The sequence below is a fragment of the Nerophis lumbriciformis genome, linkage group LG09, assembly GCF_033978685.3.
Source record: "Nerophis lumbriciformis linkage group LG09, RoL_Nlum_v2.1, whole genome shotgun sequence".
NCBI lineage: Eukaryota > Metazoa > Chordata > Actinopteri > Syngnathiformes > Syngnathidae > Nerophis > Nerophis lumbriciformis.
The window spans coordinates 54,728,393-54,752,722 of record NC_084556.2 but is presented as its reverse complement, the minus strand read 5'-3'; the positions used below and the strand labels follow the sequence as shown (position 1 = coordinate 54,752,722).

The window sequence follows — 24,330 nt, the reverse complement described above, 5'->3', positions numbered from 1 at the left end:
AGGATCAACTGTGCTCGCTTCGGGACTTGTTCAGGACTATGTACCTGGTTCAGGATCAGCTGTGCTCGCTTCGGGACTTGTTAAGGACTATGTACCTGGTTCAGGATCAGCTGTGCTCGCTTCGGGACTTGTTCAGGACTATGTACCTGGTTCAGGATCAACTGTGGTTGCTTCAGGACTTGTTAAGGACTATGTACCTGGTTCAGGATCAACTGTGGTTGCTTCAGGACTTGTTAAGGACTATGTACTTGGTTCAGGATCAGCTGTGCTCTCTTCGGGACTTGTTAAGGACTATGTACTTGGTTCAGGATCAGCTGTGCTCGCTTTGGGACTTGTTCAGGACTATGTACCTGGTTCAGGATCAACTGTGGTTGCTTCAGGACTTGTTAAGGACTATGTACTTGGTTCAGGATCAGCTGTGCTCGCTTCGGGACTTGTTAAGGACTATGTACTTGGTTCAGGATCAGCTGTGCTCGCTTTGGGACTTGTTCAGGACCAATTACCTGGTTCAGGATCAACTGTGCTTGCTTTGGGACTTGTTAAGTACTATGTACCTGGTTCAGGATCAGCTGTGCTCGCTTCGGGACTTGTTAAGGACTATGTACCTGGTTCAGGATCAGCTGTGCTCGCTTCAGGACTTGTTAAGGACTATGTACCTGGCGGAGTTTCTGGGTGTTGTTGATAAATGGCTTTGCATAGTAGAGTTTTAACTTGCACTTACAGATGTAGCGACCAACTCTAGTTACTGACAGTGCTTGTCTGTAGTGTTCATGAGCCCATGTGGTGATATCCTTTACACACCGATGTCCCTTTTTGATGCAGTACCGCCTGAAGGATCGAATGTCCGTAATATCATGGCTTAAGTGCAGTGATTTCTCCAGATTCTCCGAACCTTTTGATGATATTACGGAGCGTAGATGGTGAAATCCCTAAATTCCTTGCAATAGCTGGTTGAGAAATGTTGTTCTTAAACTGTTCAACAATTTGCTCACACATTTGTTGACAAAGTGGTGACCCTCGCCCCATCCTTGTTTGTGAATGACTGAGCATTTCATGGAAGCTGCTTTTATACCCAATCATGGCACCCACGGGCCCAGCGAAGCCGGCGGCGTTTCTGGGTGTTGTTGATAAATGGCTTTCGCTTTGCATTGTAGAGTTTTAACTTGCACTTACAGATGTAGCGACCAACTCTAGTTACTGACAGTGCTTGTCTGAAGTGTTCCTGAGCCCATGTGGTGATATCCTTTACACACTGATGTCACTTTTTGATGCAGTACCGCCTGAAGGATCGAATGTCCGTAATATCATCGCTTAAGTGCAGTGATTTCTCCAGATTCTCGGAACCTTTTGATGATATTACGGAGCGTAGATGGTGAAATCCCTAAATTCCTTGCAATAGCTGCTTGAGAAATGTTGTTCTTAAACTGTTCAACAATTTGCTCACACATTTGTTGACAAAGTGGTGACCCTCGCCCCATCCTTGTTTGTGAATGACTGAGCATTTCATGGAAGCTGCTTTTATACCCAATCATGGCACCCACGGGCCCAGCGAAGCCGGCGGCGTTTCTGGGTGTTGTTGATAAATCGCTTTGGCTTTGCATAGTAGAGTTTTAACTTGCACTTACAGATGTAGCGACCAACTCTAGTTACTGACAGTGCTTGTCTGTAGTGTTCATGAGCCCATGTGGTGATATCCTTTACACACTGATGTCCCTTTTTGATGCAGTACCGCCTGAAGGATCGAATGTCCGTAATATCATCGCTTAAGTGCAGTGATTTCTCCAGATTCTCCGAACCTTTTGATGATATTACGGAGCGTAGATGGTGAAATCCCTAAATTCCTTGCAATAGCTGCTTGAGAAATGTTGTTCTTAAACTGTTCAACAATTTGCTCACACATTTGTTGACAAAGTGGTGACCCTCGCCCCGTCCTTGTTTGTGAATGACTGAGCATTTCATGGAAGCTGCTTTTATACCCAATCATGGCACCCACGGGCCCGGCGAAGCCGGCGGCGTTTCTGGGTGTTGTTGATAAATGGCTTTGGCTTTGCATAGTAGAGTTTTAACTTGCACTTACAGATGTAGCGACCAACTCTAGTTACTGACAGTGCTTGTCTGAAGTGTTCCTGAGCCCATGTGGTGATATCCTTTACACACTGATGTCACTTTTTGACGCAGTACTGCCTGAAGGATCGAATGTCCGTAATATCATCGCTTAAGTGCAGTGATTTCTCCAGATTCTCCGAACCTTTTGATGATATTACGGAGCGTAGATGGTGAAATCCCTAAATTCCTTGCAATAGCTGCTTGAGAAATGTTGTTCTTAAACAATTTGCTCAGGCATTTGTTTACAAAGTGGTGACCCTCGCCCCGTCCTTGTTTGTGAATGACTGACTAAGCTGCTTTCATACCCAATCATGGCACCCACCTGTTCCCAATTGGCCTGTTCAACCTGTGGTTTGATGAGCTTTCCTCAACTTTCTCAGTCTTTTTTGCCGCTTGTGCCAGCTTTTTTGAAACATGTTGCAGGCATCACATTCCAAATGAGCTAATATTTGCAAAAAATAACAAAGTTTACCAGTTTGAAGGTTAAAAATCTTGCCTTTGCAGTCTATTCAATGGAACATAGGTTGAGAAGATGAGATTGTACTGGTTACTCAGCCTGCGACCTCAAACAAATGTTCAGTGAATCAAACGGAATCGGAATGAGGCGTAATCACAGATGGTGCACGTTGTTGTTTCAAGCGCCGACACTTAGTCATGTGATGATTTATGGCCGTGGGTGGAGTGCAGAGTGGAGTTATACAAGAATGATTCACTTTGGGAACGCTTCTTCTCCCTGTAGGAGGAAGTTGTTGTTACTGAACACTGCACTACTTACAGGAAAACATGTTAGACACAAAGCACCAGGTCTTTGGACAGAGGGTTGTCCACTAACCACAGGGTTCCCGGTTCAAATCCCGCACGACGTATGCAGTGCTCTATTGCGTCATTGTCGGTTTTTCGGCTGTGATGACGCTTATTGTAGATACAGGAGACTAGACAGGTGAGCTCTGGAGCATCGTGTTCAACGACGTGGCGAGCAGGCGTCCTTCTTTTAAGTTAGTTATCGAGGCATGTGGAATTGTTGTAAAAACGCAGAAACATTCATTTTCGCGTCAAAATATCACTTTTGGCATTTTATACCTTATCTTTATTACCTTATCTTTTTGAAGCTGAATATACGGAGGATGAACCGCTGCTTATGGAAGCGAGCACGAGTTAAGTTAAGTTAAAGTTAAAGTACCAATGATTGTCAGACACACACTAGGTGTGGTGAAATATGTCCTCCGCATTTGACCCATCCTCTTGTTGAGGGGAGCAGTGAGCAGCAGTGGGGGCCGCGCCCTGTAATAATTTTGGTTGATTTAACACCCAATTCCAACCCTTAATGCTGAGTGCCAAGCAGGGAGGTAATGTCTCCCATTTTTAATAGTCTTTGGTATGACTCGGCCAGGGTTTGAACTCACAACCTACCCATCTCAGGGTGGACACTCTAACCACCAACCACCAATTAAAAAGGAATAATGTAAATAAATGTTTAGTTTTTTTATACATATAAAAAAATCAGGCATGCTAAATTATTGTAATTTTTTAGGTTCTTAGAAACAATTATTCTTACTTAAGGAACAGTCTTAAAGTCATGGGTTGAACATTGAAATAAAGCAAAATGTAAATTTTTTTTTTTTTTTTTAAATTCTAATTTATATAAATATATCTAAATGAAAAGAAAAAGAGAATTACGACAGTATTAATAATAATAATATTTATATAGTTGTTATATAAACTATTAATACATATGTATATACACATTGATTAATATATACAGATATATAAATATATGTTCATTATTAATACTATATTATTTATGGATATTGTCTTAAATTATTAACATATATTTAATTAGTGTTTATATATGTATTTAAATTAATGTAATATATATATATATATATATATATATATATATATATATATATATATATATATATATATATATATATATATATATATATATATATATATATATGTATGTGTGGGAAAAAAATCACAAGACTATTTCATTTCTACAGGCCTGTTTCATGAGGGGGGGTACCCTCAATCATCAGGAGATTTTAATGGGAGCATTCACATACCATGGTTTATATAGGGCACAGAGTGGGTGGGTACAGGCTGGCGTAGGGGCGTGGTGATTGGCTCATGTGTTACCTAGGAGGTGTTTCTGTCTGTGGCGGCATGCTGTTACAATTTCGCTGCGCTTGTTGAGGGATGACAGGTCTGGACGGTAAATAATAAACAGTTTCTCTTTCAAGCATAGGTTGCATCTTTTATTACCACTATTGTAAGGTGTGCTGGATGCAAGAATTTGCCATGTTATTGAATATTCAACATTATTGTCTTTGAGGTCCCAAATGTGTTTGCTGAGTTCTGTGGTATTCCGCAGGTTTTTGTTCCTGAAAGAAGACTTGTGATTGTTCCATCTGGTTTTGAACTCTCCCTCGGTTAATCCTACATATGTGTCGGATGTGTTAATGTCCTTGCGTGTTACCTTAGATTGGTAGACAACTGATGTTTGTAAGCACCCCCCGTTGAGAGGGCAATCAGGTTTCTTTCGACAGTTGCAACCTTTGTTGGTTTTGGAGTCGCTCTGTCCGGGGGCCGACGGCTCATTTGCAATTGTTTTGTTGTGGTTTGAGATGATTTGTCGTATATTGTTCATGCAGCTGTAGCTCAATTTAATGTTGTTCTTGTTGAATACTTTTCTTAGGGTGTTGTCTTTGGGAAAGTGTTTGTCAATCAGATTGAGGAATTTGTGTCCAATGTTAGTTGAGACGTTTTTGCTGTATGGGGGGTTGTACCAGATGATGTCGTTTCGTTTTCTGTTCTTTTTTGGCTGGTTTCCTGGCGTGGGTTCATAGGTGAGGGTGAAATTGTATCCGCTTTCATCAAGGGCTTTTTGGTACGGGGGGGTTGCTTGGTCAAATTCAGCTTTGCTAGATGACAGATTTTTTCCCCACACATACATATATTGCGCTCTACTACGGTATCGAGCACTATTTTTTGGATAACCTTATTAAGACATATATATATATATATATATATATATATATATATATATATATATATATATATATTTATGCTAATAAAAAATATTCCAAATTATTACAGTATTAATTTATGGTCTGAAAATGCATTTTTCCATTGATAACATGACATCATCGCACCAAATGCGTGTTCTTTCAGTCAATTAGTGCGCACATATACAGCCCGGCCCCCGGCCAAAAAATTTTTCATTGTAATTTTGAAGAATTCATCTGAATGTGCATGAACTATTTCTGTTCAAAATTGTTAGCGATGTCACATGTTAAATGTTTAAATATTAGCTGTCAGTTTACTGTAGTGTGCCAACTGTACTACTATATGAGTACATATTTTATATTGTTTCATTGAAAATAAAACAGCAAAGTCCGTTTGGCCGTCATCTGTTTTAATTATGAGACACAATTGTTGTCAAAGTCATGATTTTTTTTTTCATGCTTGAAATAAAAAATTATTACTTACAAAAAAAGTAGTTTTATACTAATATTTTGTCCATTATGCTAGGTGTTTTTAACTTTTTGACCTCGGGGCCCAATCAAATATCAACACTAAATTCGTAATCTTACTCTTGATTTGAACTGTAATTAATAAATACTACTTATAATTTTCCACCTTGTCAAACGGTATATGTCATGGGATAATCACAAAGATTATTACCAAGGCTTAGGTCAGGCTAATTACAAACACAAACACCAATCAAATACATTACAAAATAAGGTACTCATCAAAAATAATGAAAAATTAATTTACATCCAATTACGCAGCGCTTAAAAATACATTAATATTCTATCGCTTGTCCCTTTGAGGTCGCGGGGGTTGCTGGAGCCTATCCCAGCTGCACTAATGTATAATAAATAATAATATGTATGGTTCCTCAATAAAATGTCAACAAAATTCAAGTGCAAATGAAAAATGCAGCTCCACCACTTTAGTCATATTTCTTGCGCTTAAGAAACTTCTCTATGACTTTGGCTTCAGACCTTGTCCTGATTGCTTGATATTATTTACTTATTATTACAAACCCTGTTTCCATATGAGTTGGGAAATTGTGTTAGATGTAAATATAAACGGAATACAATGATTTGCAAATCATTTTCAAGCCATATTCAGTTGAATATGCTACAAAGACAACATATTTGATGTTCTAACTGATAAACTTTATTTATTTTTTGCAAATAATATTTAACTTAGAATTTCATGGCTGCAACACGTGACAAAGTAGTTGGGAAAGGGCATGTTCACCACTGTGTTACATCACCTTTTCTTTTAACAACACTCAATAAACGATTGGGAACTGAGGAAGCTAATTGTTGAAGCTTTGAAAGTGGAATTCTTTCCCATTCTTGTTTTATGTAGAGCTTCAGTCGTTCAACAGTCCGGGGTCTCCGCTGTCGTATTTTACGCTTCATAATGCGCCACACATTTTGGATGGGAGACAGGTCTGGACTGCAGGCGGGCCAGGAAAGTACCCGCACTCTTTTTTTACGAAGCCACGCTGTTGTAACACGTGCTGAATGTGGCTTGGCATTGTCTTGCTGAAATAAGCAGGGGCGTCCATGAAAAAGACGGCGCTTAGATGGCAGCATATGTTGTTCCAAAACCTGTATGTACCTTTCAGCATTAATGGTGCCTTCACAGATGTGTAAGTTACCCATGCCTTGGGCACTAATGCACCCCCATACCATCACACATGCTGCCTTTTACACTTTGCGTTGATAACAGTCTGGATGGTTCGCTTCCCCTTTGGTCCGGATGACATGATGTCAAATATTTCCAAAAACAATTTGAAATGTGGACTCGTCAGACCACAGAACACTTTTCCACTTTGCATGAGTCCATCTTAGATGATCTCGGGCCCAGCGAAGCCGACGGCGTTTCTGGGTGTTGTTGATAAATGGCTTTCACTTTGCATAGTAGAGCTTTAACTTGCACTTACAGATGTAGCGACCAACTGTATTTAGTGACAGTGGTTTTCTGAAGTGTTCCTGAGCCCATGTGGTGATATCCTTTAGAGATTGATGTGGGTTTTTGATACAGTGCCGTCTGAGGGATGGAAGGTCACGGTCATTCAATGTTGGTTTCCGGTCATGCCGCTTACGTGGAGTGATTTCTCCACATTCTCTCAACCTTTTGATGATATTATGGAGCGTAGATGTTGAAATCCCTACATTTCTTGCAATTGCACTTTGAGAAACGTTGTTCTTAAACTGTTCAACAATTTGCTCAGGCATTTGTTGACAAAGTGGTGACCCTCGCCCCATCCTTGTTTGTGAAAGACTGAGCATTTCATGGAATCTACTTTTATACCCAATCATGGCACCCACCTGTTCCCAATTAGCATGCACACCTGTGGGATGTTCCAAATAAGTGTTTGATGAGCATTCCTCAACTTTATCAGTATTTATTGCCACCTTTCCCAACTTCTTCGTCTCGTGTTGCTGGCATCAAATTCTAAAGTTAATGATTATTTGCAAAAAAACCAAAAAGTTTATGAGTTAGAACATCAAATATGTTGTCTTTGTAGCATATTCAACTGAATATGGCTTGAAAATGATTTGCAAATCATTCCGTTTGTATTAACATCTAACACTATGTGTTCATTGTGAGTCTTAAATGTTTAGTTTAGATTCCTTTGTGTGTCTCAGTCTCTGTTTCTGTTTTTTTGTTTCTCCACTCGGCATACTTGCCAACCCTCCCGGATTTTCCGGGAGACTCCCGAAATTCAGCGCCTCTCCCGAAAACCTCCCGGGACAAATTTTCTCATGCGGAGCTGGAGGCCACGCCCCCTCCAGCTCCATGCGGACCTGAGTGACGTGTTGACAGCCTGCTGTACATGCACATGTGACCCACCCATAATGTGTCACATTTTTGTGTTGATTTATTTAGTTTATTGTGTGGTTTGAATTGGTTTTTGGAGCTGTCATTACACATTTATCAGTATTCACATTGGTCAGTAGGGGGCAGTAGGGCGTTTCTTCCCAATTGAATGCTATCACCTGCAGACCGGAAGAGTCTTGTCATTCTGATGAGCGCGACCAGTCTGTGAACAATTGAAACGTCCTGTGTGCTTTTTCCTCCTGTATAACAGGTTAGTTTTGGTGAATCAACTCACTGAATAATATCCATGTGATCTTTATAAGTTGAAGTACACATTCTGATGGTGGAGCCTAACTCTAAAGTGTTTGTGAGTTGTAGTTTGTATTTGTGAATGAATCCAGTGCACAGCTGCAGTAATCAATACAAAACTTCTGATCCTAATTCAGACTCCCAAATTAGAGCTCTTGTTTTCTTATTGATTTTATAATGTATATTTGTATAATGCGTGTGTTCTGAAATAGTGACAGAGAATAGAACAAGGATGGACAATTCAACCCTTAACTCAACAATGAGTAGAGGAGTGTTATGTGTGTGTATATGTGTAAATAAATGAACACTGAAATTCAAGTATTTCTTTTATTTATTTATTTATATATATATATATATATATATATATATATATATATATATATATATATATATATATATATATATATATATATATATATAATAAAATATATATGTATATATATATATTTATATATATATAGCTAGAATTCACTGAAAGTCAAGTATTTCTTATATATATATATATATATATATATATATATATATATATATATATATATATATATATATATATATATATATATACATATATATATATATATATATATATATATATATGTATATATGTGTGTGTGGGAAAAAAAATCACAAGACTATTTCATCTCTACAGGCCTGTTTCATGAGGGGGGGTACCCTCAATCATCAGGAGATTTTAATGGGAGCATTCACATACTATGGTTTATATAGGGCACAGAGTGGGTGGGTACAGGCTGGCGTAGGGGCGTGGTGATTGGCTCATGTGTTACCTAGGAGGTGTTTCCGTCTATGGCGGCATGCTGTTACAATTTCGCTGCGCTTGTTGAGGGATGACAGGTCTGGACGGTAAATAATAAACAGTTTCTCTTTCAGGCATAGGTTGCATCTTTTATTACCACTATTGTAAGGTGTGCTGGATGCAAGAATTTGCCATGTTATTGAATATTCAACATTATTGTCTTTGAGGTCCCAAATGTGTTTGCTGAGTTCTGTGGTATTCCGCATGTTTTGGTTCCTGAAAGAAGCCTTGTGATTGTTCCATCTGGTTTTGAATTCTCCCTCGGTTAATCCTACATATGTGTCGGATGTGTTAGTGTCCTTGCGTATTACCTTAGATTGGTAGACAACTGATGTTTGTAAGCACCCCCCGTTGAGAGGGCAATCAGGTTTCTTTCGGCAGTTACAGCCTTTGTTGGTTTTGGAGTCGCTCTGTCTGGGGGCCGATGGCTCATTTGCAATTGTTTTGTTGTGGTTTGAGATGATTTGTCGTATATTGTTCATGCAGCTGTAGCTCAATTTAATGTTGTTCTTGTTGAATACTTTTCTTAGGGTGTTGTCTTTGGGAAAGTGTTTGTCAATCAGATTGAGGAATTTGTGTCCAATGTTAGTTGAGACGTTTTTGCTGTATGGGGGGTTGTACCAGATGATGTCGTTTCGTTTTCTGTTCTTTTTTGGCTGGTTTCCTGGCGTGGGTTCATAGGTGAGGGTGAAATTGTATCCGCTTTCATCAAGGGCTTTTTGGTACGGGGGGGTTGCTTGGTCAAATTCAGCTTTGCTAGATGACAGCATCGATAGCCTTTTATTGATTCCGGTAGGTATTCTTTTCGTGGTGGTGGGTGGGTGGTTGCTGTCATGGTGCACGTATTGGAGTGTTGTGTTGGGTTTCGTAAATGGTTGGTAGCTGTTATTTCTCAGGTTGAAAGTGACGTCAAGGAAGTTGACGGTTTGCTTGTTGGCTTCAATCGTGATCCGTAGGCCGTTCTCTTTGAAAATTTGGCATATGCGCTTCTTGGTATTCTCGCTGCTCCTTGGCGAGGCGCGACACACTGCCAGTCCGTCATCACGGTAAATACCAAGGTTCAGATTGAGGCTAGCGAGCTGGGAGAGGAGGAAACTCCCAACGAGTTCACACGTTTCTGCTCCGTCAAAACTTCCCATAGTGACGTCAAATGTTGCATTGTTCTTTTTTTGCCATGGTGTACTGTTGTGGATGAGAATGGAGTTTTTTGTTTTGTTTGTTTTTTTAGCATCACTATATATATGTATATATATCTTAACCACGCCCCCCGCCCCACCCCCGACCACGCCCCCCACCTCCCGAAATCGGAGGTCTCAAGGTTGGCAAGTATGCCACTCGGGCTGCGCCCCGGGCTGATGTAACAGTTGGTTGGGGCGGCGCATAATAAACGAAAATAACATAACATAACATAACATAACATAACATAACATAACATAACACAATTTCCCAACTCATATGGAAACGGGGTTCGGACTTGTGAGTGTTGATGACACAGCTTTGCATCAGTTGATATTCTAGTTTCAAGCATGTTTTACTCAATATAGGTCATCAAATCTCAGCAACAAGCTGTAATATCTTACTGACATCATTTAGGACCGAAATCTTCAAATATCAGCCTTATTTGAGATATTTCATCTTTCTTAGATTTCAGTTTTTGCAGTGTGTTCCCGAAAAGCATTTATCACCCACATTGGAGCTAAGTTCTGAAAAAAAAGGTGCCTTATTACAGTAAAATATGAATATAAACGAGGTTAAAGACATTTGATGTGTTAGTTCACCACAGTGAATAATGTGTCAGTCCTACCAGCACATTCACTCAATCATTACAACACAACAACCCCCCCACTCACTCACTCACTCACTCACTCAGCATCTCTCTCATCTATTCATAGCTCAGAAGGCCTCCCGACATGGAGCGACTACCTCCGTGCTCCTCTTGTGTTTCGCCCTCGGCCTCGCGTCACCTCCCCTCGCCCTCGCTGCAGGGCAGGTAAGAGGATGGGGGGGGGGGGGCGGGGCCGAATAAACATTGTTGACTGAACACCGCCTTTATGCTCCTTGTCGTGTTGTCAGACAGGGTTTTGTGTGTAACACACACACACACACACACACACACACACACACACACACACGTACACACACACACACGTACACAGGTGCAAGGTGTCGTTAGGCTGGATGTGATATGTAAATATGCTGCAAATGTAAACGTCTGCCTCGGGACTTTGATTCTTTCTTTTTTTTCTCCACTTCATGAATCTTTTACTACATGAGCTCTTGATTGTTCTTTCGAATTCGCGGTTTTAAGCAGTTCGTTTCCCCGTCCAAATATCACCGCAGCGTCTTTTTAATGACTGTAGAAGTTGCCCTCTAGTGGGTTCCTCAGACCACCACACACTGCCAGGAGAGCCCGGAATTCTGGGTATAAACACTGTTTTATTTGCATACAATGGTGCACAGTCTTTTGCTTTTCAGCACAGTGTCTTTCTCTCCGTCTGTGTCTCTCAGCAACTACAACTACTCGTCTCATCACGGCTGCTGCTAATGAAGGCGACAGGTGATTAGATAACATCTACGCAGCTGTCGCTGTCTTCGAGGCCGGTCCTGACACACAGGCCACGCCCCCCTCCACAATGACGTATCGATAAAAAAAAAAAAAAAAAACATTTTTAAATCCCCTGAAGTGCAGGGAAACCTGCGAAACAGGCTTGTAGGGATGAAATAGCCTCCGTGTTTTTTTCTGACCTAACAAATATTCCACTCTGAAGTTAAAGTACCAATGATTGTCACACACACACACACACACTAGGTGTGGTGAAATGTGTCCTCTGCATTTGACCCATACCCTTGTTCCACCCCCTGGGAGGTGAGGGGAGCAGTGAGCAGCAGCATTTTTGGTTAATTTAACCCCCGATTCCAACCCTTGATGCTGAGTTCCAAGCAGGGAGGTAATGGCTCCCATTTTTATAGTCTTTGGTATGACTCGGCCCGGGCTTTGAACTCACAACCTACCAATATATATAAACATTTATACAGTGGGGAAAAACAGTATTTAGTGCAAGTTCTCCCACTTTAAAAGATGAGAGAGGCCTGTATTTTTTTATCATAGATACACTTCAACTATGAGAGACAGAAAGGGGGTAAACAATCCAGGAAATCACGTTGTAGGATTTTTAATTAATTGATTAATTAATTGGTCAATTCCTCCGAAAAGTAAGTATTTGGTCACCTACAAACAAACAAGACCTGTAACGTCTCCTCTGTCCTCCACTCCTTACCTGTATTAATGGCACCTGTTTAAAGTGAAAGTACCAATGATAGTCACACACACACATGACGTATCGATAAAAATATTTTTTTAAATCCCCTGAAGTGCAGGGAAACCTGCGAACCAGGCTTGTAGGGATGAAATAGCCTCTAAAGTTAAAGTTAAAGTACCAATGATTGTCACACACACACTAAGTGTGGCGAAATTATTCTCTGCATTTGACCCATCCCCTTGTTCCACCCCCTGGGAGGTGAGGAGAGCAGTGAGCAGCAGCGGTGGCCGCGCCCGGGAATCATTTTTGGTGATTTAACCCCCAATTCCAACCCTTGATGCTGAGTGCCAAGCAGGGAGGTAATGGCTCCCATTTTTATAGTCTTTGGTATGACTCGGCCTGGGCTTTGAACTCACAACCTACCAATTATATATATAAACATATATACAGTGGGGAAAAACAGTATTTAGTCAAAGTTCTCCCACTTTAAAAGATGAGAGAGGCCTGTATTTTTAATCATAGATACACTTCAAGTATGAGAGACAGAAAGGGGGTAAACAATCCAGGAAATCACGTTGTTGGATTTTTAATTAATTGATTAATTAATTGGTCAATTCCTCCGAAAAGTAAGTATTTGGTCACCTACAAACAAACAAGATTTCTGTCCTCCACTCCTTACCTGTATTAATGGCACCTGTTTAAAGTGAAAGTAACAATGATAGTCACACACACACACATGACGTATCGATAAATTTTTTTTTTTTTTTTAAATCCCCTGAAGTGCAGGGAAACCTGCAAAACAGGCTTGTAGGGATGAAATAGCCTCTAAAGTTAAAGTTAAAGTACCAATGATTGTCACACACAGGTGAGGTGTGGTGTAATTTGTCCTCTGCATTTGACCCATCCCCTTGTTCCACCCCCTGGGAGGTGAGGGGAGCAGTGAGCAGCAGTGGTGGCCGCGCCCGGGAATCAATTTTGGGGATTTAACCCCCCAATTCCAACCCTTGATGCTGAGTGCCAAGCAGGGAGATAATGGTTCCCATTTTTATAGTATTTGGTATGACTTCACATCAAATATTACACTTTAAATTATATTTTTGGGGAAAATTTTGCATATTTTGAGTGTTTTTGTCAAAAAAACCCCCAAGTTTTTGTGACAAAAGAACATAAAAAAACAAGCGTTGAAAGTAAAAAATGTAAACAATGTATGACTTACTTTTAACACTTTTATGAGTGGTGCCCTTTTTACAACAAAGATGAAAACATGATACTTTATTGTCCTTCAATCATGAAAACATGAAAAAGTGCTGTTTAATGTGACACAATAAAGCTGTTGATTCTAAAATAAAAATAAAAAAAGTTAATATTTGACAATAATGATTATGTTTAATGATAATGTAAGTTGCACACTCAACAAAAGATGAAAATATGAAACATTAAAAGTGCTGTTCAATGTGCTATTTATTCTAAAAAAAAAAAAAAAATCACTATTATTTAATAGTAATAATAATAATATTTAATAATATAATTTAAATGTAAGTTGCACACTCAACAAAATATGAAAACATGAAACATTAAAAGTGCTGTTCAATGTGACATAATAAAGCTATTTATTGTAAAAAAAATAAAAATAAAAATATCACTATTATTTAATAATAATAATAATAATAATAATAATAATAATAATATAATTTAAATGTAAGTTGCACACTCAACAAAATATGAAAACATGAAACATTAAAAGTGCTGTTCAATGTGACATAATAAAGCTATTTATTCTAAAAAATAAATATCACTATTATTTAATAATAATAATATTTAATAATAGAATTTAAATGTAAGTTGCACACTCAACAAAATATGAAAACATGAATTATTATAAGTGCTGTTCAATGTGACATAATAAAGCTATTTATTCTAAAAAAAATAAGAAAATAAATATCACTATTATTTAATAATTATAATAATATTTAATAATAGAATTTAAATGTAAGTTGCACACTCAACAAAATATGAAAACATGAATTATTATAAGTGCTGTTCAATGTGACATAATAAAGCTATTTATTCTAAAAAAAATAAGAAAATAAATATCACTATTATTTAATAATTATAATAATATTTAATAATAGAATTTAAATGTAAGTTGCACACTCAACAAAAGATGAAAATATGAAACATTAAAAGTGCTGTTCAATGTGACATAATAAAGCTATTTATTCTAAAAAAAATAAGAAAATAAATATCACTATTATTTAATAATTATAATAATATTTAATAATAGAATTTAAATGTAAGTTGCACACTCAACAAAAGATGAAAATATGAAACATTAAAAGTGCTGTTCAATGTGACATAATAAAGCTATTTATTCTAAAAAAAATAAAAAATAAATATCACTATTATTTAATAATAATAATAATAATAATAATAATATAATTTAAATGTAAGTTGCACACTCAACAAAATATGAAAACATGAAACATTAAAAGTGCTGTTCAATGTGACATAATAAAGCTATTTATTCTAAAAAATAAATAAAAAATAAATATCACTATTATTTAATAATAATAATATTTAATAATAGAATTTAAATGTAAGTTGCACACTCAACAAAATATGAAAACATGAAACATTAAAAGTGCTGTTTAATGTGACATAATAAAGCTATTTATTCTAAAAAATAAAAAAAATCACTATTATTTAATAATAATAATAATAATATTTAATAATAGCATTTAAATGTAAGTTGCACACTCAACAAAATATGAAGACATGAAACATTAAAAGTGCTGTTCAATGTGACATAATAAAGTTATTTATTCTAAAAATAATTTAAAAAAATATTATCACTATTATTTATTTAATAATAATATGTAATAATATAATTTAAATGTAAGTTGCACACTCAACAAAATATGAAAACATGAAACATTAAAAGTGCTGTTCAAAGTGACATAATAAAGCTATATATTCTAAAAAAAATAAAAAAAATAAATATCACTATTATGTAGTAATAATAATAATAATATTTAATAATAGAATTTAAATGTAACTTACACACTCTAAAAAAATGAAAACATGAAACATTAAAAGTGCTGTTCAATGTGACATAATAAAGTTATTTATTCTAAAAATAATTAAAAAAAAATACTATCACTATTATTTAATAATAATAATAATATTTAATAATATAATTTAGATGTAAGTTGCACACTCAACAAAATATGAAAACATGAAACATTAAAAGTGCTGTTCAATGTGACATAATAAAGCTATGTATTCAAAAAACATTTTTTAATATTATCATTATTATTTAATAATAATAACAATATTTAATAATATAATTTAAATGTAAGTTGCACACTCAACAAAATATGAAAACATGAAACATTAAAAGTGCTGTTTAATGTGACATAATAAAGCTATTTATTCTATAAAAAAAAAAACACTATTATTTAATAATAATAATAATAATATTTAATAATAGCATTTAAATGTAAGTTGCACACTCAACAAAATATGAAGACATGAAACATTAAAAGTGCTGTTCAATGTGACATAATAAAGTTATTTATTCTAAAAATAATTTAAAAAAATATTATCACTATTATTTATTTAATAATAATATGTAATAATATAATTTAAATGTAAGTTGCACACTCAACAAAATATGAAAACATGAAACATTAAAAGTGCTGTTCAAAGTGACATAATAAAGCTATATATTCTAAAAAAAATTAAAAAAATAAATATCACTATTATGTAGTAATAATAATAATAATATTTAGTAATAGAATTTAAATGTAACTTACACACTCTAAAAAAATGAAAACATGAAACATTAAAAGTGCTGTTCAATGTGACATAATAAAGTTATTTATTCTAAAAATAATAATAAAAAAATACTATCACTATTATTTAATAATAATAATAATATTTAATAATATAATTTAGATGTAAGTTGCACACTCAACAAAATATGAAAACATGAAACATTAAAAGTGCTGTTCAATGTGACATAATAAAGCTATGTATTCAAAAAACATTTTTTAATATTATCATTATTATTTAATAATAATAACAATATTTAATAATATAATTTAAATGTAAGTTGCACACTCAACAAAATATGAAAACATGAAACATTAAAAGTGCTGTTCAATGTGACATAATAAAGCTATTTATTCTAAAAAATAAAAATAAAATCACTATTATTTAATAGTAATAATAATAATAATATTTAATAATATAATTTAAATGTGAGTTGCACACTCTAAAAAATATGAAGACATGAAACATTAAAAGTGCTGTTCAATGTGACATAATAAAGTTATTTATTCTAAAAATAATTTAAAAAAATATTATCACTATTATTTATTTAATAATAATATTTAATAATATAATTTAAATGTAAGTTGCACACTCAACAAAATATGAAAACATGAAACATTAAAAGTTCTGTTCAAAGTGACATAATAAAGCTATATATTCTAAAAAAAATAAAATAAATAAATATCACTATTATGTAATAATAATAATAATAATATTTAATAATAGAATTTAAATGTAACTTACACACTCTAAAAAATATGAAAACATGAAACATTAAAAGTGCTGTTCAATGTGACATAATAAAGTTATTTATTCTAAAAATAATTAAAAAAAAATATTATCACTATTATTTAATAATAATAATAATAATATTTAATAATATAATTTAGATGTAAGTTGCACACTCAACAAAATATGAAAACATGAAACATTAAAAGTGCTGTTCAATGTGACATAATAAAGCTATGTATTCAAAAAACATTTTTTAATATTATCATTATTATTTAATAATAATAATAATATTTAATAATAGAATTTAACTGTAAGTTGCACACTCAACATAAGATGAAAACATGAAACATTAAAAGTGCTGTTCAATGTGACATAATACGGCTGTTTATTCTAAAACATTGAAAAATATTACTTATAAATAATGATTATAAATAATGATAAAATGTAAGTTGCACACTCAACAAAAGATGAAACTTGAAAAGTGCTGTTTAATGTGACACAACAAAGCTGTTTATTCTAAAACATTGAAAATTATTTATTAATAATAATGATTATATTTAATGATAAAATGTAAATGTAAGTTGCACACTCAACAAAGATGAAAACATGAAACATTAAAAGTGCTGTTTAATGTGACAAAATAAAGCTGTGCTTTATTCTACAAAACCCAAAAGCAGTGAAGTTGTCACGTTGTGTAAAGGGTAAATAAAAACAGAATACAACGATTTGCTAATTCTTATTAACTTATATTCAATTGAATAGACTGCAAAGACAAGATATTTAATGTTCACATTAAGAAACTCATTTTTGGACTACAGGCAGGCCAGTCTAGTACCTGCACTCTTTTACTACGAAGCCACGCTGTTTTAACATGTGGCTTGGCATTGTCTTGCTGAAATAAGCAGGGGCGTCCATGGTAACGTTGCTTGGATGGCAACAAAACCTGTATGTACCTTTCAGCATTAATGGTGCCTTCACAGATGTGTAAGTTACCCATGTCTTGGCCACTAATACACCCCCATACCATCACACATGCTGACTTTTACACTTTGCGCCTAGAACAATCCGGATGGTTCTTTTCCTCTCTGGTCACGACGTACCACAGTTTCCAAAAAACATTTTGAAATGTGGACTCGTCAAACCACGGAACACTTTTCCACTTTGCATCAGTCCATCTTAGATGAGCTCGGGCCCAGCTCTGGGTGTTGTTGACAAATGTCTTTGGCTTTGCATAGTAGAGTTTTAACTTGCACTTACAGATGTAGCGACCGACTGTAGTTACTGACAGTGGTTTTCTGAAGTGTTCCGGAGCCCATGTGGTGATATTCTTTACACACCGATGTCGCTTTTTGATGCAGTATCCAAGTTGCGTAATATCATGGCTTACGTGCAGTGATTTCTCCAGATTCTCTGAACCTTTCGATGATTTTACGGAGCGTAGATGGTGAAATCCCTAATTTCCTTGCAATAGCTGGTTGAGAAATGTTGTTCTTAAAACAATTTGCTCAGGCATTTGTTGACAAAGTGGTGACCCTCGCCCCGTCCTTGTTTGTGAATGACCGACTAAGCTGCTTTTACACCCAATCATGGCACCCACCTGTTCCCAATTAGCCTGTTCAACCTGTGGGATGTTCCAAATAAGTGTTTGGTGAGCTTTCTTCAACTTTCTCAGTCTTTTTTGCCACTTGTGCCAGCTTTTTTTAAAAACATGTTGCAGGCATCAAATTCCAAATGAGCTAATATTTGCAAAAATTCACAAAGTTTTCCAGTGTGAACGTTAAATATCTTGTCTTTGCAGTCTATTCAATTGAATATAAGTTGAAAAAGATTTTCAAATCATTGTATTCTCTTTTTATTTACCATTTTTATTTACAGTCTTCCGCCACGCTCTGACGAAAGATTGTACGCCTCCTCTTTTAGTTGGACTTTCCCTGATTGCAACAGCTATTTTCTAAGGGACGGGGGTCGTAAACAACGTGACAACTTCACTGGTTTTGTGTTTTGTGACACATTGGAAATAAATCTTTATTTAATTATAATAATAATGGCAATAATAGTTTGGAATAAAGATGAAAGTGCTGTTTAATGTGACACAACAAAGCTGTGTGACAGTGGCGATGTCAGCGCAGTTTGAAAAGCACTTTGATAAGACGAGAGTGAATCTGAATGAGTGAATATGAATGAGTGAATGCTTTGTTGGACTGAGCGTCCCTTTATGGTTGCATGCCACGCATCATGTGACATCATAGTCGCTCTCCTCCTTTCAGAGTGGGAGACTTCAGTGTTGGCGGGGCGGCCATGACTTGGCGTGTGCGCACACGCCCGAGCGCTGCGCGGTTCGCCACTTTTTTAGGGTGTGGTTGAAAAGAAATGTGGCCCGGGACTTGACGTACCACAAGGCTTTTGTGTGTGGACAACTGGTCACAGTCAGCTCACAAGTCGCTTGCGTCTTTGTGCTCAGGACAGGTCACGTGACCCGGACCGGGGGGGTAGACCGCAGCCGCCTGCAGGGGGGCGGGGCATGTGTCCCAGCCCGAAGACGGCGTGGCACTGATGAGGCAGCAACCTTGACCACAGGTAATTGTGCTGCAAATCATTGTCTGTTTTTTGTAGATATAATCTGTTACAGGGTCAAACTCTGGCCATAAGGTCACATCCTAACTAGGGATGGGAACCCCATTCTGTATTGGCACTGACCCCAATGACCCCAATCCCGCCGGTCCTACCGGGTACCGAGTCACCTAAAATCCAACCCTGCCATGTTGCGGTACCTGTGTGTGATGTACGGCGTTCGGCGATCACATCACTCCAGCAGCACTGAGAGCGGACTCAGTACCGGTACCCAATTTATATTAATATATATATATATATATATATATATATATAAATTGGGTAATTTATATTAATATATATATATATATATATATATATATATTAATATAAATTTGGTACCGGTATCGATTCCCGTGTGCCAGGTATCGGTATCGTATCGCTTCAAATGTGACGGTACCCATCCCTAGTTCTAACTGTCATGACTTGAACTATGGCGTGATTTGTTGTCCCGTGGTGCAAATGATTTGGACCATACGTGGCGTGAAGGGGAGTACATGATTTATTTTAGCACTATAACTACAAAAAAAGAAGCAAACAAAAGGCGCGCACAATGGCGGAGGTAAAAAACTTGGCTAATGAAAACAAATCTGCACAAAGGCAGAAACTGAACAATGAAACAAAAACTTACTTGGCATGGGACTGTGAACATGGCATTATGCAGAGTGACGATAAAGAGTTGTGTCAGGGGTATGATGTCGCCAGAAAGACAAACTGAAAACAATGAACTTAAATATTACAGACATGATTAGTGAAAACAGGTGCGTGACTCAAAACGTGAAACAGGTGCGTGACAGGTGAAAACTAATGGTTGCTATGGTGACAAAACAAGAGTGCACATTGAGTCCAAACGAGGTACAGGTGAAACTAATAGGTAACCGTGGAAACAAGACAAGAGAGTGAAAAGCAGGAACTAAAAAGAGTCCAAAACCAGACAGCACATGGCCAAACAAAAACATGATCAACACAGACATGACACTAACAACCGAATTAAATTTTTTTTTCTTTTTTTCTCAACCCCCCCCCACCCCAAAAATTTACAAAAGTACCAAAAATTGGGTACCGGTATCGATTCCCGTGTGTCAGGAATCGGTACAGTATCGCTTCAAATGTGAACGGTACCCATTCCTAGTTCTAACAACCAATTAAAAAAAAAAAAATTATTTGTATTTTTTTCTCAACCCACCTCTACCCCAAAAATTTACAAAAGTACCGAAAATTGGGTACCGGTATCGATTCTTGTGTGCTAGGAATTGGTACCGTATCGCTTCAAATGTGAACGGTACACAACCCTACTTCTAACAACCAATTCTTTATTTATTAATTTATTTTTTCTCCCCCCCCCTTTGTTTTTTTTAAAATTAAAAAAACAAACATTCTCAACCCCCCCACCCGAAAAATTTACAAAAGTACCAAAAATTGGGTACAGGTATCTATTCCCGTGTGTCAGGAATTGGTACAGTATCGCTTCAAATGTGAACGGTACCCATCCCTAGTTCTAACAACCAATTAAAAAAAAAAAAAAATTATTTGTATTTTTTTCTCAACCCACCTCCACCCCAAAAATGTACAAACGTACCTGAAAATTGGGTACCGATATCGATTCCCGTGTGCCAGGAATTGGTACCGTATCGCTTCAAATGTGAACGGTACCCAACCCTACTTCTAACAACCGATTTTTTATTTATTTATTTATGCCTCCCCCCATATTTTAAATTAAAAAAGCAAACATTCTCAACCCCCCCCACCCTAAAAATTTACTAAAGTACCGACAATTGGGTACCGGTATCGATTCCCGTGTGTCAGGAATCGGTACAGTATCGCTTCAAATGTGAACGGTACCCATCCCTAGTTCTAACAACCAATTTAAAAAGAAAAAAAAAAAGTTTTTTATTTTTTTCTCAACCCACCTCCACCCCAAAAATTTACAAAAGTACCGAAAATTGGGTACTGATATCGATTCCCGTGTGCCAGGATTTGGTACCGTATCACTTCAAATGTGAACGGTACCCATCCCTAGTTCTAACAACCGAATTAAAAAAAAATTTTTATTTTTTTTTCTCAACCCCCAAACCCCAAAAATTTACAAAAGTACCGAAAATTGGGTACTGGTATCGATTCTTGTGTGCCAGGAATTGGTACCGTATCGCTTCAAATGTGAACCGTACCCCACCCTACTTCTAACAACCGATTTTTTATTTATTTATTTATTCCCCCCCCCATATTTTTTTTTTAAATTAAAAAAACAAACATTCTCAACCCCCCCCCACCCTAAAAATTTACAAAAGTACCGAAAATTGGGTACCAGTATCGATTCCGGTGTGCCAGGAATCGGTACCGTATCGCTTCAAATGTGAACGGTACCCATCCATAATTCTAACAACCGATTTTTTAATTTATTATTTATTCCCTTCTTGTAGTTTACCTGTTTCTCACCTTTTTTGTAAGGGGTGCCGGAAGTTGGCAGACCTGTCAGCGATCCTGTTCTGTCTCCCTGTAATATTTGATCCTGTTCTGTCTCCCTTTAATGTTCTGTCTCCCTGTAATGTTTGAACTTGTTCTGTCTCCCTGTAATGTTTGATCCTGTTCTGTCTCCCTGTAATGTTTGATCCTGTTCTGTCTCCCTGTAATGTTTGATCCTGTTCTGTCTCCCTGTAATGTTTGATCCAGTTCTGTCTCCCTGTAATGTTTGAACTTGTTCTGTCTCCCTGTAATGTTTGATCCTGTTCTGCTGTAATGTTTGATCCTGTTCTGTCTCCCTGTAATGTTTGATCCTGTTCTGTCTCCCTGTAATGTTTGATCCAGTTCTGTCTCCCTGTAATGTTTGAACTTGTTCTGTGTCCCTGTAATGTTTGATCCTGTTCTGTCTCCCTGTAATGTTTGATCCAGTTCTGTCTCCCTGTAATGTTTGATCCTGTTCTGTCTCCTTGTAATGTTTGATCCAGTTCTGTCTCCCTGTAATGTTTGATCATGTTCTGTCTCCCTGTAATGTTTGACCTGTTCTGTCTCCCTGTAATGTTTGATCCTGTTCTAATGTTTGATCCTGTTCTGTCTCCTTGTAATGTTTGATCCTGTTCTGTCTCCTTGTAATGTTTGATCCTGTTCTGTCTCCCTGTAATGTTTGATCCTGTTCTGTCTCCCTGTAATGTTTGCTCCTGTTCTGTCTCCCTGTAATGTTTGATCCTGTTCTGTCTCCCTGTATTGTTTGATCCTGTTCTAATGTGTGATCCTGTTCTGTCTCCTTGTATTGTTTGTCTGATCCTGAATGTGATTGTGCTGAGCGTTTGAATGTCCCCCCTGGGATGAATGAAGTATTTGTGATTGTTAATATTGTTAATTGTTAATTGTTGTTAATTGTTAATTGTTAATATTGTTAATATTCAAAGTTTATATTCAAGTTATATTTTCCAGAAAATTCCCCACGACCGCCATTTTGTCCCGAGTCAGTCCTTGAAAACATGTCCGTTGATCTGCAGTTGCATCATGGGAAACGTGGAGAGTCTGAATGGCGAGAGCGGCTCCACAGGGCACCTGTCCCGTAAACACACGTCGCTCCGCCTCTCCGCCAAGCAGCCCGTCACACGCCGCGCCCGCCAGTCCTCGTCCGCCAAACAGGAGCACCGCCACTCTGAGGCGTCCACGCGCTCCTCCAGCACTCCCAGCATCCCTCAGTCGCTGGCCGAGAGCGGCGCCGAGCCCTTCGACGGCGCCGACGGCCTGGCGGACTTCGGCGTCAGCCCCCACTGGACGCAGCGCGTCGCCATGACGATGAGGCCCGAGTCCTTCCAGCAGGACGACGACGAGGCCGTGGCCACGCCCACGCCGGAGACGTCGGAGGCGGACACCCTGGGCCGGGACTACGGCGAGGACTCGGCGGGGGAGAAGGACTGTTTTAAGAAGAAGCGCTCCAAGTCGGCCGACATGTGGCGGGAGGACAGCCTGGAGTTTTCTCTGTCGGACCTGAGCCAGGAACACATGACCAGCACCGAGGAGATGGTGGACGGCGGCGAGGAGGAGGAGGAGGAGGAGGAGGAGCAGTTCCCTCGACCCCGCCCCTCTGCAGGTACAAACATCAGTCACCTTTCAGTCGTATCGTACCAGCACACGTGAGAGGCCCTCGTCCTTGGACCACCTGTGCAGCCATCAGAGTCCAGGCCTCAAATTTACAAAAGTACTGAAAATTGGGTACCGATATCGATTTTTGTGTGCCAGGAATTGGTACCGTATCGCTTCAAATGTGAACGGTACCCATCCCTTGGTCTAACAACCAATTTTTTATTTATTTATATTTTTCTCAAACACCCCCAAAAAACTTAGAAAAGTATTGAAAATTGGGTACTGGTATCGATTCCCGTGTGCCAGGAATCGGTACCGTATCGCTTCAAATGTGCACGGTACCCATCCCTAGTTCTAACAATCGATTTTTATATATTTTTATTTTATTTAAATTTTTTTCTCAACCCCCCCAAAAAACGTACAAAAGTACCGAAAATTGGGTACCGGTATCGATTCCCGTGTGCCAGGAATCGATACTGTATCGCTTCAAATGTGAACAGTACCCAACCCTAGTTCTAACAACCAATTAAAAAAATAAAATAAAATAAATAAAAATAAATAAATAAATATATATATATATATATATATTTTTTTTTCAACCCCCCCCAAAAAAACCGTGTGTCAGGAATCCGTACCGTATCACTTTTTTTTTTTTTTTTTCCCCCTCAACCCCCCCCAAAAAACTTACAAAAGTACCGAAAATTGGGTACCGGTATCAATTCCCGTGTGCCAGGAATCGATACTGTATCGCTTCAAATGTGA

The 24,330-nt window shown here is 37.3% G+C and overlaps 1 protein-coding gene across 4 annotated transcripts in view; it reads left to right on the top strand.

The window, feature by feature from the left end:
* Nucleotides 1–24,330, top strand: part of LOC133607848 (rho guanine nucleotide exchange factor TIAM1-like) — a 229,047-nt gene that overhangs the window by 63,327 nt on the left and 141,390 nt on the right. For 2 of the 4 annotated variants that reach the window (XM_061962860.2, XM_061962858.2), the window contains exons 2-3: nucleotides 19,364–19,479; nucleotides 22,924–23,575. In XM_061962860.2, coding sequence (XP_061818844.1) covers nucleotides 22,996–23,575 — 580 coding nt within the window. In that variant the 5' untranslated portion in view covers nucleotides 19,364–19,479; nucleotides 22,924–22,995. Of the gene's footprint in view, nucleotides 1–19,139; nucleotides 19,480–22,923; nucleotides 23,576–24,330 lie in introns of those variants that run through there. The other 2 variants (XM_061962859.2, XM_061962861.2) reach the window with 2 other exon arrangements.